Source organism: Haplochromis burtoni, unplaced genomic scaffold (assembly GCF_018398535.1).
Source record: "Haplochromis burtoni strain Fernald_Lab_line unplaced genomic scaffold, NCSU_Asbu1 Contig_226, whole genome shotgun sequence".
Taxonomy (NCBI): Eukaryota; Metazoa; Chordata; class Actinopteri; order Cichliformes; family Cichlidae; genus Haplochromis; species Haplochromis burtoni.
The window spans coordinates 118,168-136,257 of NW_024582587.1; the positions used below are offsets into that span (position 1 = coordinate 118,168).

Below are 18,090 nucleotides of genomic sequence, written 5' to 3' on the forward strand. Positions count from 1 at the left end.
CAACAAATTCAGCTGCTAAAATGTACATGAAAGACCTCTAAATCTGTGCGCAGTCCAAATAACAAACAAGCCAGGCAGTTTCTCCTCCTTCCCTGTGTGCACCTTTCAAACTCCTCAGCGAGCTCTGTTACACTGTTTTGGCAGGAACTCTTTCTCTCTATGCCTGGATTTTTATTTTTTTGTTCTTAGTTAACATCTTGAGAGGCATTTAGTTCTGATGAGGTGGAATATTTTCTTTCTGCCTTAAATGAAAGCAGTGTTAGCCAAGGTCAGCTCTTCACGATGAGTCTTGAAACCTGAGCTTCTCTTCTTTTCCTTGTGACCCGAGCCTCTATGTTTGTCTGGACTAACAATGACGCTCTGTAGTTTCCTTGTGTAGCTGCTGCACTTTACAAACACATTCTGCACACAGGGGGAGCATTTATAGTACAATGTGTCTTAGCTCTGCTTTCAGCTGCGCAGTTACCTTGAAATGCGGAGCTGTCAGGGGATTCAGTCTTAGAACAGCACGTTCCAAACAAGTTCCAATAAGGTGCAAGTTTCTTTCTTTCTTTCTTTTTAATCTATGAGAAGACAGACAAGGCTATTTGAGTCATATATAAACCTGAGGCATAACAATATTCCTCTCAGTGGCTTCAGCTGCTGTGTCCACATAATAAAGTTTGTTTTTGTGTTGGTACAGTGTGTCTTCCTTATAGCTCTCTGGACTAATATGCTGTGCTGTTTTGAGGTGGGTTTCCTGTTAGAGCACCGTATAGTTAGAGTTCGAAAAGTGCTTTGTTAGGGTTAGGTTAAGCTTCTTTGAATGTGAGGTTAGTTATTTCTGCCTCCAGAGTAGGGCTGGGCGATATGACCCAAAATTCATATCTCGATATTTTTTACCTGGACGGCGATATAAGATATATATCTCGATTTTTTTTTTAAAGCCATAAAGTAAGAACAAAAAGAGAGTTCTTAGTCAAAGCTGTGTCCCAGATGTCACACAGGCACTTTTATTAACATAGAGCTAGATGTACATAAGATTTACTCAAAAATAAATTATGAGCATTTATTAAATAATAATGCTCCATAAATAAAAGAAAACAATGTTGTTTTTGTGCATAACAAAAAGCTCACAATTGTGCAGTCAAAATGTAAACTAAAAGACGCTGAGCATAATAACAAAGACAGATTTCACAGCTGCTCTGTTCCCAACTTCTACTGTGTGACTGACAGCATTGAGTTTGAAATCCTCTTCGTAACCACGTCTCTTAACAGGTGCCATTTATAGTCCTTATACACAGTAGGGTAATATTACGTTGAAGCACAGTACGTATCACTCCGCGAAGGCTCCTCGGTAGCCGTAATGCTCTGACAATCCATCAAGCGGTGCAGCACCGTAGCTTACCAAAGTCGTACTAAAACATTTTTTGACAGATTGCTGAGCGCTGTGTACCACATAAAATCGGTTCGCGGCCATCAAGCACAAACAGAATTCATACATAAGGCGCGCTGTCAACTTTTGAGAAAATGCAAGGATTTTAGGCTGTGCAGCGCCTCTGGGCTGCATGGCGTTAGCGTGGTTAGCTCGTTAGCGTGGTTAGCTAGCTAACACGTTGACGGCGTCCAGCCCCACGCACGGGGCGATGTGCAGTAACTCGGACACGGCAAATCTCCGTTAACATCTTGTCGCTTCCTGCAGGTGAAGCGATGGGGGAGGAGGGGGAGCTGTGTTCAGTGAAGGAGGGGCGAGGCCGAGTAACGTTGCGTAAAGACAAAAGTGGACGAAAGAGAGGCAAACTTGCGGCTCCACTAGGGTTGCCAACCGTCCCTTAAAAAACGGAATCGTCCCGTATTTCGAAACAAAAGTACACGTCCCGTATTGAGCTAATAAGGGACGCACTTTGTCCCGTAATACAGTGAGAATCAAAAGTAGTCTATAAATGTTTAATGGAATTAACGCTTTGTTTGAAAACATAATTCCCAGCCCCTCTCCTGCTTTGTGACCAATGAGCTGACAGCACACTTATGACAATTCGAGTATGACAATTCAGATTACCGCTCATCTCATTGGTCGAGGAAAGGTCGCTTACGGAGAAAATACCGGAAGACAACAGATGACCACAACAAGAAGCATGGCCAACAGGGAAACAAACGCCGACACTGCGGTGCAAGTCTCGGACGACAGTACACCTAAAGCTGGGCAGACACTGTGCGATTTTTTCAGTCGCGTTATTCAGCTCCTGCTCAAACTGCACGATTGACTCGCAGGGGTTAGAAGTTGGTAGGTCACGATGCAGGTCTCACACTATACCGCCCGATGCTCTGATGCGACCTGAGTGCTCACACTGTGCGTCCATAAAATTAAGGTTATAACAGAAAATCTGTCGCTCGCTCTCTCTGTCTCTTCACTCACACAGACACACCACCACCATCAACTTTGCTAAATTGCTAATGAAAAACATGATCAGGCAGCTGTGATTGAGCAGCAGTGTAAATCCAACTATTTTCACGGTTGTTGTGGTCGTGATAATTTTGTGAGGCCACATCGAAAAGGCTCGGATGAGCTTTCCAAAGTTCTACAAGTTGTGCCTCCATCGCTTGTGTCCAGATCACACGCTGCACAGCCGTGCTGCTCCGTCTTTTTCACGGCGTTTACGTGTTTGCGCGCGAGCAGTGTGAGCGGCTCACGAGCGATTGATGATCGGGAGCTGGTCGTGAGGTGTTAATCACTTCTCGTTACCCCACGTATACTACACGACGCACGATGAAGGCCAAAATCGGTCCGATCACTCAAAAATCGGCTCAAAATGGGCCTAAAACCGCACAGTGTCTGCCCAGCATAATGTTTGTTCCCCTCAGAGAAAGGGAAGAATGGGAAAAGGAAAACACCTGGCTGGAAAAAGTTAATATGGGCATGTGCAGTGAATATCAGCGCTATGTGGCCAGAAGTGTGATAATATAACTTTATTTTGTGTAATAAACAACTGCAAGGATAGATGATTACAACAAATAGATGACTAATACATAAAAGTAATACATAGATGAATAATGATGATGAGTTATGATGCGTAATCATGGGAACAAGCGGGTTTACAAACAGGAGCAGCTGATTAGCATTAATACCTCAGCTGAAGCCAATTGTACTAAATGCACTAAATGTGCACTGTTACAAGAATATTTTTCTTTCTATTGTTTTCTATTATTTTAAGTTAAGCAGGACAGAGTTCTTTTAAAGAAAGATTTACTTATATTCTCAAAAGTTAAGCATGACAGGCTTCTGTTTAAGAAAGAGACCTGTTTTATTGTGTTAATGTTGTCATTTTGAGCTAAAAATAAATGGCTAAATGATCATTTGTTTCACATGTGTTCATATCACAAAGAATACACATCTGCTTAAATCAAATTCAAGTCAAATGGTTAAAAAAATAATTTCACACACAAAAAAAGAGCTAGAAAATTCACCACACTGGGAAGGGTGAAGACAACTGGGTCGCCCGGCCCTGGCCACGAGGTGTCCCTTATTTATTTTTCAGGGAGTTGGCAACCCTAGCTCCACAAGTATAATTATAACGTAACATAGACTATATCGATATAAAGGATATTGTCACACCTTATATCTCGTATAAAAATATATCGATATTTTTTAAAAACTCGATATATCGCTCAGCCCTACTCCAGAATATATCTCAGCTGGTGTATCTATGTGTTGTAAAATGCTATAATGCTGTTAAAACACGCCAAACAACATCCTAGCAATACAGCATGCTGTCTTCTGAATCATTATCGTAAAATGCATGAGGTTTTGTACCTTAATCTCCAACAACCTGTTTTATAATTTAAGTTATATATATATTGTGTTGGACCGTAACCCCAATGCATATTAATCCTCTTCAGTTTATATTTTAGCATTTACGTTTCACGTTGCATTTACATATTTGCCCAAACAATTAGTCAGATTGCACAGATGCAATCACAAGTAACCTTCGTATGCACCTCCAGTTCTGTTCGAGTGCAAAGAGGCGCTGACAGCTGAAGAAAGGCCTTGATCATTGTAGCATTCCCCAGACAGTCAGACCTTCAGTCAGTCAGTCAGTCAGCTCGCTAGCTAACCCTCACTCAGCATTCATTATTAATCACAGAATTACACTGGGGCGCTCTGTGGGTTGAAGGGGGACAAGTCGTGATAGAATATGCAATTGTCTGCATAATACACAGCAGGCGAGGTATCAGGCGCTGATATGAAGCACGAATATTGCATGAGATTTCTGCACTTATTACTGTCAAATGATGGTGGCGGCGTCAGGGGCAACGGCGAAGACTGTGAGCGCGATTCACAGAACCAAGAGCAGTGTAAATAAAATCTGATTGGCTGGGGATATTGTGTGTATAAAAATCAGCTTGAGGCATGCAGTGATTTGCCCACGCAGAAAACTTTGTTGAACCTACTAGCTTACAAAAATGTGTTCTTGTCCACTCGTATTCCTCCGTGCTGCCCAGTGATGGACGTTGAAGCATTATGACCTCCGAAGCTTGAGCAATATGTTCGAATTGGCAATTTACCAACACCTCTTTAGCTACAGGAATCTTTGACTGCCAAGTGAATAGTCACAGTCTCCCACTGATAACCTCTGGTCAGCTCCAAAGAATTGTGTGGGAGGTAAGCACCATTAGCTAGGATGAGACAGGAGTGTCATTCATTCATTCATCACAAATGACTGTTGATCTTTTCATTCCCAAACTGGCTCGTTGTTCCGCTGGCCTGCCACTTACAAGAGCATTGCATCATTTTAAATAGAATCAAATGCGTATGAATCAAAAGGAAACTCTGAGCCGTGACTGTGTGTTGACATAATCTCGATTCAAGAGCGATGTAAGGCCTCCTCTAGAATCCGACGAGACACAGAAAGAGAGAGAGAGAGAGATAGCAACAAGGTGAGAACTAATGCGGCCGGGTTTAGCTTCGCTTTTGATGTTTGTACCAGCAATCCAAGGTGCTCAGAGCCTATCTGTCCTTGAAGTGAACACACCCAGGAATCCCTGGAGAGGAGGAAGATATTCTAATCATTGAAAAAACTAAAACCTAGGGAGGAAAGTTTACTCCCCCCCCCCATCATAGTTAATGAAACATTGCGTGCCATCACTACTCACGATGCATATTTGGCCTGGAGTTAGAGCGGCATCTGGAAATACTTAACATGGCGAGCGCAGTGGTTTATGTAGCAGATGACCACAAGTTCATGCAGACTTTAGGTGGTTATATTTGCTAAATTGTCCAAAAAAGAAGTCTTTAAAATTCAGGTGATGTGGGACAATTTTTTCCTTCTCTCACGCTTCATCTACTTCACAGACAAGTAACTCTTTTGAAATCTGTTTTTTTTTTTTAAATCAAAAATCTGTCAGAATCCCAGTTGTATCTGTGCCGAGCTACTATTTAATATTTTAGGTGAACTACTGATGAACTCAATTTAGGAACTGTGTTTATTGAGTGCAGTGTTTCTGGATATGAGGCAATTTTTAAGGAACCGTTACATCCTACTAAAACCATAGCCCTGAAATGAAAGTTGGCCTGCAAGGAAGTGTTTATACGCTTGTGTTTGATTTCATCATCAGTGACATCTTCAAGAGTCTAGTCAATCAAGCGGTTTTGCTGCCAGGCTTTTGTTTTCTCGGCCATCAAAGGAAGAAGAGCCTCTGGACAGGTTTACGTGAATGGCAGAATGATTCATCCCATGGTATGAAGCATCAAAACCAATTTGCACTGCAGTATTGGACACTGGCCTTTTTTCTTTCTTTCTGTCTGTGATGTCTATATTTCGGAGGCGTTACAGTGTGAATATTAAGGTCAGCTTGACATATTGGTTGGTTGAAAGTAGAGAGTGTGTTCCCTAATTATTAAGAATAACATATTCGTCAGAGTTCTGTCGGTCTCCTGTATTTATTTAGGAATAAATCAGCAGGCACAGTTTTTTTTTCTAGGGGTCTTTCTGGGAGAATATTAGCGTCTGGAAAAATATCAGCATGTTTTCTACCTACTGATATGAACAGAAAAAGAAAATGTCTGTCTAAAAAAAAATAAGTAGAGCACAAGTTCCTCAAAAAACCAACTATGAACTTTAAAAAATGAAAGTTATATTTGTCCATATTCGATGGAAACGCACAGAAAGGTCTAGTGGATCTAAAATTTAACCTTGTGGTACAGTACAAGTTAAAAGTGAGTTTAACTTGAAAGAAGCATGACAGCATCTCCAAGGATTGTGCTTTATATGTCTTTGAATAACAGCTCTATGACAGATTTAAGAAGTAGCCAGATTTCCTTGTCACTTTTTAAAGGGTCTTGAGCAGAAGTTCTTCAGGCTTTCTGAAGATTCTCAGAAGGTTTTTTGAGGGGGACACTGGCATTGGGGACCATTTTTAGGGGAATGTTTTTTCACCAACAAAGTGATTAGCCAAAAACATGAAAACTATTAGTTAAAATGTGGCGTATTTTGGCATCATGGGCAGTATGTCCTTAAATTTGTGGAAACTGGATAACAACATGCATCTTTAGCTGATCCATCTACTGTTTGCTGAAGCCTCGATCAGAAATGGTCTCAGTGGAAAGGTGGCTGTCATGAATCTGATCTGGACTGATCAACAGGTCTAATGGATTGATTCCAAATTGGTTATGAATAACTGTCAGTACATATGGAGCATGTGAGGAGAGAGGTGAGTGTCTACAGCCATCTCTGAACCACGGCTGAGGCCCTGTCATGGTTTGGGGCTATATTTCAGTCAGTGTCGTTGGGGATCTTATTAAAATTGATGTAATTATGAACGCAGAAAAGTACGGTCGGATTTTGATCCACCAGCATGGCAATGATTTCAAACACATAGTCACTGCAGTAAAAGCCTACATAGATAGAAAAACACAGAGTGGAGCACAGTCAGTCGTGGACTGGCCTCCCCAGAGTCCAGACCTCAATGTTACTAAAGCAGTGTAGGGTCATCTTGACAGAGAACACAACAAAATGAAGTCAATGTCCATAGAAGAGCTTTGAATGTCCTTCACAAGCGCTGGAGAACTATGAAGGGCTCTTAAAAGGAGTTTAAGAGTGACTTCCCATTTATGTATGCACGTTTCAATAACTCATTGCACTAACTTCCCATTTACCTAGAAAAAAATGTGGTTGTGCAGGAATTTGCATACTAATACATATCGACTATGCAGTGTCAGCATCTTTTTTATTTGTATTGATTTTTCTCAACATTTTGTGACCTGTTACTCAAATTTTTTTGGTTCATGGTTGTGTCAAAATAGATAGCAGCTGTTGGCCCACAGTACATTTTAAAGACATGATTTGGATAATTTAGTAAGCGTGTGCATCATTCCAAAACTTACAAAACATCCATCTTGGATTGCCTTAGTCCCCACAACAACGCAGCACATTTTAAAAAATTAATTTAAACAGTTTGATGACTAAAATCCCACGCTGCTCCAACAAATAACACACGTAACCTTATGTGGTGTTCTCATGTCCCTTTAGTTTACAGAGCAATTGAAACTCCTTTATGCAACATCTCCTGACATCTACATGTCACAATAAAGCTTCTCGACTGCGGCTAGCCCCGGCATGTAGTGCAAGGGCCCAATTAGTCCTACTTGCAGCTTTAATTTTTCATGTTGTGTTTAATCCACAGATCTTCCCTGGCAGACTGAACAAACGAGTTGACTCCAACAGAGCTACGCCTCTCTTCAGTCTACTTGTGGTCTGACGGCACTCACCAACATCAAAGGTAAGCCCCCCTTTCTCTCTACACCTCCTGCTTCCTTTAATCACTTTGTTCAGTTCATCATTGCTGTAATTGCATTTCCTGATTTTTTTCCCCCTTGTCTTGCAAATCCGAGACTTTGCTTTCTCTGTTATCGCGCCTCGAAGGAGCTTCCTTTCAATTGGCTTTGTCGCTCAGGTGCCTTATGTGCTTTTTATGTCAATACATTGAGAGGCGTTTTCTCTCCAGTAACTGTGCTCTTATTTCAGCGATCCACACAGTTAAATCACTGGTGGTAAATGTCAGTAGAAAAGCAATGTTAGCTCTCTGCACAGACTGTAGTGTGTTTTAGAGGTGAACGGGAGATGACGTCGTTCTGGTCCAGCTTCTAAAAACAAACTGTGTAATTGAGTATTTGAGGTGTGAGTCAGTCATATATAATTGCAAGACAAAAGCAATTCTCAAGTCTCAGTTAAGTTCCACATTGATGTGGTGGAAATAATTAAGTTCATTGCTTCGTCCGAAGCTTTTAAAAGAGCAAATATCAAATATCTTGATCATCAGAAAAGAATGCATTGTAATTATGAATGAATCAGTGCCTGCTGTGATTAAATTAAGACCTGGGCTTTAATCCAGTTTCTCTGATGCCTTGCTGTGGCTTATCTACCTGAGCTCGGGTCACCATATCAAAACCTGTAGACTATGTTACACAATCTTATTCAACAGACTCCCAGTTAATTTAGTTAGGGTGTTATCAGAGTCTAGCTGACTTACTAATGCCAGTATCTTGCTAACCACAAACACATAATGTTTAAGAGGATCTAGTCCCTCTGGATCAATCATAGCATAAAATCTACTTGCATCACAGTGACTGTGCTTAACATTCATGAGGTCTTTGAGTGCACTGGCATTTTTATATAGCTTTATAACAACACAGCAAACAAAGTAATGGCAGCCTACTGGGCTTACAGTTCAAATGAATGTGGCATTTAAGTTATATTGCATATTGTATCTACATCACGGTAAAAAGAAAAGTACACCCTCTGTCAATTCCAAAGTTTTATATATCAGGGAATAATAAAAGATTCTCTAGAATTTACCAGGTCTTAAAATGATGTAACAACTTGAGGTGACATTGTTTATTTTATTATTTATTAAGTCTTGTGTATTTATTTAACAATAATGCAGAAGCAGTGTTTGGAAAGCTGACTCTACAATACTTTGGGATAAAGAAGAGTTCATGACAAAACAAGTCCAAATAGAGAATAGAATAGAATAATCCTTTAATTGTCCCACAAGGGGAAATTTGGTTGTAACAGCAGCCAAAAAGACACATATACAAACAAACAGGACACAGAACAGAAACATACACAATTTTTCTTACATATTTACATTAAGGACAATGGTTACTATATACAGAGAGTACTGTACAGTTATTAAATTAAATAAAAATAACTACAGATAAGAGGCAAACCAGGTTGTAGTGCGAATCGGTTAATTAACTTATTGCAGTTGCAGCGCAGATGTAAACATCTATGTTTGTTGGGAGCAGTTCTGATTGTACAAACAGCTGCAGGGGGGAAGGACCTGCGGAAACGCTACCACTACCATGCTTGACAGGTGATATGAGGGGTTTTTCCAGTGTTTTACCAAATGTAGCACTTTGCTTTATGACCAAACTTCTCTGGACAGATGAAGAGCCACTTGGCCAGGCTAAACAGTGCTACCATGCTCTTTTTTTTTAATCAGAAAGACAAGACTTTCTCCTAAAAACTCTTACAAACAAGCCACATTTATTCAGTCTCGTTCCAATTGTAATATTATGAACTTTAACATTTAACTGAAGCTAACTGTTAACTGTGAGGTATAGCTCTTAGATTTTTTTTAAGTATTGCATGCGCTGACCTTTGGATGAATTTGCTTGGACATCCACTCCTAGGAAGATAGGTAGCTGTTTTGAATGTTTTTCACATGTGAATAATTTTTCTCACTGTACAGCCTTCTATTTCTTTTGGCTGCTCACTTTTGGACACCGCAGCGGCTCATCTGCCTCACTTTGATCCTGTCTCTAGCATCCTCCTCTGTCATAGAAAGCCTCTGCTCGCCCTCCTGCCATATATTCATGACTCTTTTCTGTCTCACTGTAGAATCGTGGAATCTTTTGGAAACAGCCTTATAACCTTTCCCTGTCAGCAGCAAACTCTAAGATCATTGCTGATGTCTTTCCTGCTTGGCATTGTGTTAACACACACCTGAATGCCCAAACCAGCAAACTGGTAAAACCTCTGCTTTTTCTGAGGCGCTCACACTTGCTACTTACTCTCTTAAATCCTATATAAGCAGTAATCGTCTGCTTAGTTTCTTAAGACTGCTTCTGCATTTTAGTATATGTCATGTTTTGGAGCTTGTCTCAGGTTTTATTTGCCATATTTTGTAAAGGGGTGTACTTTCTCTTCACCATGAGGTTACTTTGTATGTAATATGAAGTACTTGCATAAGATTTTCCACATTATACAGGACAGGTAAACACCAACTGAATTTCTTTTCTTCTAGCTGTGAAAATGTTTAGTTATGGAGCCCACACCTCGCTAAGCTTTGCTTATCCTGGTGTCACTCAACAATGCTCCTGTGGGCATTAGCACTCACTTTAATGTTCCTCAAAGAAATGCAACAGGAATACTAAATCAGAGGGAGGATCAGTCCCGGTGACCGTGCATTTCTTTCTTTTATTTCCTGTTGCATCTCTGTTGGAAGTGTTCAGAGCATCTTTGCATATCGGATATGTACTGGAAATGGCAATCATCTTTCAGTAACATGTATTAAATAGCAATTCACTTAAAAAAATGCTTTTTTTACAAGTGTTTGATGAATCCTGTGTCATTTTTTCAAAGACAAAAAGAAACTATAAACTATCACTTCATCACTATAGTATCTGCAACGGCCTGCAAGTCCCACTTCAAGCTGACTTTCATGTTCTTGAGTAGCTCTTGAGCAGCTTATAAAGGTTTCCTGTGGCTGAGCAAAAATATCCAACACAGCAGCTAAGTGTCTGTCATTATAATGAATCACTTAGCTGTCAGTCACACTCCATGAGAGCTTTGACGTATTGGACTTCTTAGCAAAGGGTAAAAAAATCTCTTAAATGGCTGAAATTGCTGGCTCTGCGATGACACTTTAAGGTGGAGCAATTCTACTAATATTTCCAATTTGTCTTCTGACTATATGAAACGTCAACAGCGGAAAGAGATTAAAGACTGCGCACACACACACACACACACACACACACACACACACACACACACACACACACACACACACACACACTCTCTAGGAGGAGCAGGTGTTTTTAAGTACCCAATTGTGCCGCTGTGAGCTGCATCCTCAGATGTGCATCAGATGGGTTTAGGCAAAGAATTAATTTGAGCTGCCTCTAGAAGGGGTAAATTGGCAGTAAGGGGTGGGGTGGACTGGGGGAACAGCACCACCCACCTAGTCCCTAATCAGGTGAATGTTCCTAACTCAATATCGGGCACCAATGGTCACACTCAATTATCCTCATCCTCTACCTCCCAATCTGTTCCCCCAATTCCCTAATAACCCCCTAGCCAACTCCCTCAAGATATGAGGCTTCTGCTCTTGTTGGCCTCCTCAGGAGCGACACATCCAGTCAGTCTTTGGTCTCTGATTCTTAAAATTTACCAAAGTCAAAATGAAAACAGTGGATATTTGGGGAATATGTAAGAAGTTTAAAGATTCACACTTAGCATGAATACTGGGAAAAGGCAATAATAGCTCTGTTGTAAACTAACCTGATGTGAACCTGAATCTCACACATTAGCATGCCATATTTTATGTTTTATCTTGATTGAAAATTAGATCATGATAAATCAAACACTGGAAAAAATCCTAAAAACTAATATCGCATCATTTGACTCGCCTTAAACTTCCAAAATACCTCCCGGCTGCAAAGCATTAAGGGTTTAACACCCAGTCCTCAGTGGAATAACAGGTTATTTTTACAGATGCACTTGGCAAGTTTCCACATTGGCTGTTTCAGATGGTGATACGAGGTAAACTGCTGGTGTGTGTCTGTACACAGCACTGCTTTACACCAGAGGAGGAAAAGAAAGGACAGAGCTCAAATCTTTGCCGTTCCACCTTTCCACTGGTCAGAGCCTTTGTGTAATTTAGGCAGATAACCAGACCGCTGGCGCCTCACTCCTTTCAAGCTGTTCTTGAGAATAACATCAGTTCAAATGTCTGCCAGTTTACTACAGAGAGGGGTTTGATGGCAGAGGGTCTTGTCATTGGAAGATTTGTTTTAGGGGAGTCCAACAGACCTGATGAATAAAGTGCCAGGGATTTATTACAGGATTTTCCAGCAGGCCTTTGAAGTGAGCGACTGCTGCCTCTCATCTACCAATCCACACTCAAAAATGTGGCCGTGTGGATATATTTATTACCGGGCTATTTTTAGAGCGGTGAGTTTTTGCTAAAGCGAGTTCACTGCTGAGGAAAAGCCTTGCAACAGCGCAAGTGAAGCGTCAGCTCTGCACATGGAATATGAGCTTGTTTTCCTTTTAATTAAAGATGTTTACGCCTTAAGAGTAGTGAGATGTAACCCACTTCTCTTTGTGGAATTAATTAAACAGTTTTCTTTTTTTTCTTTCCTTTTTTTTAATATCATCTCTTTGATTAGTTTTCATTCCTTCCACACATAAACTTCATGTAGTGGCACACACAAGTGACACTCCACACCCCTGGAGTTGTATTTTGATATGTTTCCACCACATAAAGTTTGGGAGTAATTAGGAACATGGCTATGTTTTCATCCCCTCTGACCCAGGCCGTTATCAAACATCTGCTGAACCAAAGCCAAAAATAAAAAACGAGGGCTGTCATGGTGGAAGAGGGGAATTCTTCAGATGCCCCCTCCCTGACCATTCTGGGCTATTTTAAGTATGGCCAGAAGTTGGTGTGTAATGATAAGCTGTGGGGCGTAGCTGACATGCCTGCCATATAATTCCCTTTATGACTCAGGAAGCAATGATTACATTGCCCCCCTAACCCTCCAGGGGTGTGAATCATTAGAGTCTGTCCGCAAATATGCCCAATCAACATGGCCTATGGGACTCTATTTCTGTCACTTATCTCAAGTAGTGGATAACTTTGAAAACAGACAAGGATGCTATTTTTGAGCGCAGTTTTCCATTTCCCAGCCCTGTTTCCATTTTGAAACCTGACCGGCTGATTACCGTAAACTCAAACCAGACATAAATGTTTTAGGAAGAACAATTCATTTAAAAATACTAGAATACTAGTTATAATGAGAGATTTTGTTCCTGTAAACAGAAAATGAAACATTTTCTTCTGTTCAGATGGTTGTGGAGTTTAACTTTGGAAGCATATTCTCCTTGGTAGTATTGCAAGAAAGAGCCAGACTCCACTCCAAATAAATAAATGATCAGCATGTAGGAAACTTCAAAGAGGGATTGTGTGCTTCAAAGGCCCTTATTGGTGCTCACCGGATCCTATTGTAAAAGAAGGCTCTTTTTATGCACACATGTACACACCCTTTGAAAGCCATACATTCTGTTTTGGTATCCAAAGCTGTTTAAGATTCAAATGCTTGCATCTGCATTGGTGAACCCCTGCTGAGCTAGACCGCCTCCTCGAGACAAGATCAGCTAGAAAATATCCAGAATGCTTTGATATAATGCAACTGCTGACTGAGTGTCAGCTTTTGATTTTTGTAGAGAACCTTCTTGTTTAACCTTCTAGTGTCTGCCACGTCAACCAATATGCAGTATACAGCATATCATGACTTGTAAATGAATGCAAATGTCTTTACTGATGCACACGGAAAAAAATGACATTTTCTTAACATGTCAGGTCATTAAAAACGTGACAGTTTGTTGGAAAAATATCTATATTTTTGTTTATTGGGCAATCCACTCTGGCAAAATTGGAATGTTTTAAATATTTTTTCTTCTTTTAACTGTGTTTTTCTCCCACCACAGACTTTCTCTATCAGTTGCTATTGCCCGCTAACAATACATTTTCAATTAATCACATTATCACCCTTCACCAGTGAACAGGGGAATCTGGAGGCCCTGGGATAGCTGCCAACTTTGCATGATTAATGTTCTAGCTGTAAAAAATGGAGCTACACTTTGAGTAATGAAGCTTTTTTTTAAATATAAAAAGCATTTTTTATTTTTTAATAAAATGTGGACAAACTTTAATAATGTGATGATGCTCCAATACTTGTTTCTTTACCTTTGAGTTTACTACAAAGTCAGGTAGTTAAAAGAGCCGTTTGGTGTTTTCTATGTTTCACTTCTGTTTTAATCTCTTCCATTTTCTCTTTTGTCTTCCCTTCATTTCTCTTCCCCTCTCCCAGCTCTCTGTTCCTTTTGCCGTTTCATCCCTCTGCTTCTGTTTTGAGAGAGGGATGTCTCTTTTCTAACAGCTCTCAGCCTGCTTATCTACTAGGTCTGTATTACTGTGGGTTTTGTATGTCCAACCACCCATTTGTTATTGTGCTGTCAGCCCCCTCGATATCACACCACCATCAGTTATGAATATCGGGCTGTGTGTGTGTGTGTGTGTGTGTGTGTGTGTGTGTGTGTGTGTGTGTGTGTGTGTGTGCCATTGATGTGCTCTGTAGCCTGCTAATGTTATTTGGAAATCCTGATTGTTTATGATAGATGGCGTGTGCGTGTGTGCCTGATACCAGGCCTGGGTGTCCGTTTGGGTGGCTGTGGGAATCTTGCATGTGTTGGATTTGTGCCTGTAACAGCGCCTGTGTGTCAAAATGCATTATGGCTCTCTGCATGACTATATCCAATGACAGCGCCGTTCCTCCACGCTTATGCCTATGACTGTTCATTTGTAGGGCTGAGATCGTATCCAGAAAGAAAACAAAACAAACAAACACAAAAAAAATCTTTGCTTTTGTGAGTCTCCACTGTGCTGTTGCATCCCCTTTGTTATTTTTAGAATTGGTGGATTAGGTATTTATTTTTCATCCCTGATATTCTTGCAGATCTGCAGTGAATGCTATCTTCGGTGCCAGGATTGTCTTAATTATAAGAAAGGCTCAAACTTCTGAAAGCAAACACATAATTGGCACCCTGCAGTGCATCCTCATTAATGTGTTTGCTGTGCTGGCCTGCAGTATCAGAGACTTTGTAGTCACCCTTTATGAGGAGAATCTGAGCATGTCCCTTCAGGGTGTTGGCTGGAGAAAGCACGGTCAGAGTGAAAAAGATTTGTCGGTAACAGATACACTCTTTGTGTTATAACCCTGTTTCCCTTATCCAGTCACCCACCCTGATTGTTCTATTTTCATCTGTCACGGTGGTGTTTGTTAAAGCTTGTGTATCCTGTCTTGGCCAGCAAACAAGCCGTTTGTTTTGACTTTGATCTGGAGGGATGCGTCAGCCATTTGATGTCACTCATCCAGCCTTTTTTGGGTCTGGGTGTGTTAAATGACCTGGTGCCCCCTCTTCCTCCCCCTTTTCTTCCCTTGGAAGATCTGTAAAACCGCGACCGACACTGAACATGGAGGATTATGATGTTCGCTCAGCCGCCAGCATCCTGGCCTCAGTGAAAGAGCAGGAGGCACGTTTCGAGCAGCTGACCCGCGCCCTTGAGGAGGAGCGTCGCAACGTCAACCTACAGCTAGAGCGTGCCAATCTGCCTCCCAACCCCCCCACCAGCCAACCACTACCATGGCAGCAAGTGGTGATGCAGGTAAACGATGCCAGCACACTGGCCGACCACCCCCCTCCACTCCTTGTCCTTTTCAACCACCAACCTGCGCTATCATGTATCTCCCTCCATGCATCTCTCTCAAAAGTGACACCTCTTCTGCTCTCGCCTTCCATCTGAGCCGGCTCATCCCATCACCATGTTTGCTCGTGGTCATTGCTTTTCATCATTCGTGGGACCCCCCGCAATCTCTCTGTTCAATTTCCCTGTAATTTTGATACTTGTACCCATTGTATGACTCCAATGTCCTGGATGGTGTTCAGTAATCTGCTGTGCGGTGACTCATCTTTAAAAGCGAGCTAATGAGATTCAACCTCTCATTCTGTCTTCTTTCGCCCCCTCCTTCTATGCCACTGCCATCCAATCCCATCTCCTTTCGCCCACTGGTCTTTGATATTGTCTGGTGGTGGTGCTGATTGGATGTGGCCTTTTGCCCAGCCCTGGCCAGCGTCTGGGGGACATTAGATTCCTGGCGAGGGTTTCTGTCAATACTGGCTGACTCTGCAAGAGCAGGAAATGCAAGATGTAGAAATAAGACAGCTGCAGTCTCCTTAAAAATGACAGCAGTCACAACATGCACATTCATTTGCATGCTACAAACTGATGGAAAATGTTGCAATTAGAGCTTTTTTTGTTAAGAACGCCCTGGTCAGGTGACATGAAGTCTTATTTTTCTGCTTATTTTCAGTCTTTGAAGATCTGACCAACCTACACATTTCAATTTTGCTGACTTTCCCACAGCATCCTCTCATGTTTTCACTCCCAGGCATAATCACTTCTTTGAAGAAACCCTTTCAGACTGTACACATGTTTTACTAACTAGAATTTGAATGCACAGTTTGGTGATGCCGCACCTGTGGTGCTTGGATACATCACCTTTAATCACAGAGAAGGAGGCGGTCTCATGTATTATTGATATAGCAAGACGTGCAGAGAGAGAAATGCTTTGTCTACATTTGCCTGTGCTTGTATTTGCCCATAGTTACAATTTGTTAACAGTCCGTGCTAGTGTTCATTTTTTTAAAGGGCTTGCTGCAAATTTGGTCTCACGAAGAGTTAATGAAGAGAATGTGGGAAAAGTGTAAAAGGGTAAAATAAACTTGTCAGTCACTCACACCAAAAAGGTAATATATTGCTCTGTTAGTAAGAGAGAAGGAGGGAGAGTGAGACCCTCCCCTCCCCAGAGGTTAGCCTAATTTGGAGAACAGCGAATTGGCTCTCACTCTCAGACATCCCCCTACCCTGACTGTTTGTGAACCAAGGGGTTAATTTGGCACAACTGAATACTGCTGTTTACCTGTTTACATCACTTTGAAATGTCATTTTGCCACCAGGAATTTTCCTGCTGGCGTTATCGTAAATGCTTAAATGCCAGAACAATTTCTATGCAGGCATTTGAGGATAGAAGGGGACGTTGATCAGTGCCTGCTCAGCACCTAAGTCCTTGGCAGCTGCCTTTGCCCAGCCTTTCTGTGCCAGGTGTTACCGTGTCTGTGTCGTGAGATGCTCTCCATTCAAATAACGATGTGGCACGAAGGATGAGGAATTATTATTTCTTTATCTCTGCTTCCTCCTTGTTCAGCTCCCGAACGCACACACACACACATACTCGCATGCAGTCCAAAAGCTGTATGATGGATTACGATGGTGCATGGATCATTGACTCAAGGTTCAGATTCACAACCCCGAGGCCAGACACAATGCATAATTATTTCAAGTGGATGTCAGGAAAGAAAAAAGTGGACCTGCTCTGATGAATGAAATCACATGCAAGTAGACACCTAATGAGCGCAGTAAGCCACTGATCTTGATAGCACCCCACCACAGGGCGCTCACCTCGGCACAGACTGGGTCTCAGCATCAGTGGGCAGTGCGCGCTCGTTTATGCCTTTATCACTGTTGTCAGCTTTTTAACACAGGCTGCTCAGTGGGCAGCAAATAAACAGAAGCGATGGTTTATTTAAACATATCCTCACAGCACTTCATGACCTGTTACAAATGAAACACTCTGATGCTCAGTGCTCTCAAGTTTCTTTTATGTTGCCCTGAACACAAACTAATTGACTCAAATGCATCATACAATCATTTGGAAATATAGCACGTTTTCCACAATAAATTTGAAGCCAAGGCTCGTCCGTATAGTATGTATGTTGTTTGCCTTTTCACATGTTAAACTGAAATCCCAGTGACTGTTTGGAATTTGTGGAACTTAGTCCATGTGTTCATGGTCCGCAGAACATCATTTATTTATTTATTTGTGAAGACCTTTCATCTCACGCAACATGAGATCGACTTTTTGTTATTTGCAAAATGACTCAAGAACTATTAGATGAATTGCCATGATGTTAACAACAAACATTTGTGATGCCCACAGAAAAAATCTTTGGAAATTTGCAGTAGGTTGTCATTATGTTATTGTTTTATTACCATCACAGTGTATTGAATATATGAACGCTAACCCAGAACCAGCTATCCGCTATTATTGAACAAGAAATTTGTGAAAAATGTTGAAATGACTTCATAAATATCCCCAATTTGAGATGGTACTTTTTGAGATAAACATAAGCGGGATTGAAGGATTTC

At 41.3% G+C, this 18,090-nt stretch overlaps 1 protein-coding gene across 13 annotated transcripts in view; it reads left to right on the forward strand.

Moving 5' to 3' along the window:
* arvcfb (ARVCF delta catenin family member b) overlaps positions 1–18,090 on the forward strand; it is a 250,929-nt gene that overhangs the window by 95,078 nt on the left and 137,761 nt on the right. For 11 of the 13 annotated variants that reach the window (XM_005936879.3, XM_005936883.3, XM_005936884.3 and 8 more), the window contains exons 3-5: positions 7,660–7,755; positions 14,135–14,226; positions 15,270–15,489. In XM_005936879.3, coding sequence (XP_005936941.1) covers positions 15,298–15,489 — 192 coding nt within the window. In that variant the 5' untranslated portion in view covers positions 7,660–7,755; positions 14,135–14,226; positions 15,270–15,297. The remainder of the gene's footprint in view (positions 1–7,659; positions 7,756–14,134; positions 14,227–15,269; positions 15,490–18,090) is intronic. The other 2 variants (XM_005936880.3, XM_005936889.3) reach the window with 2 other exon arrangements.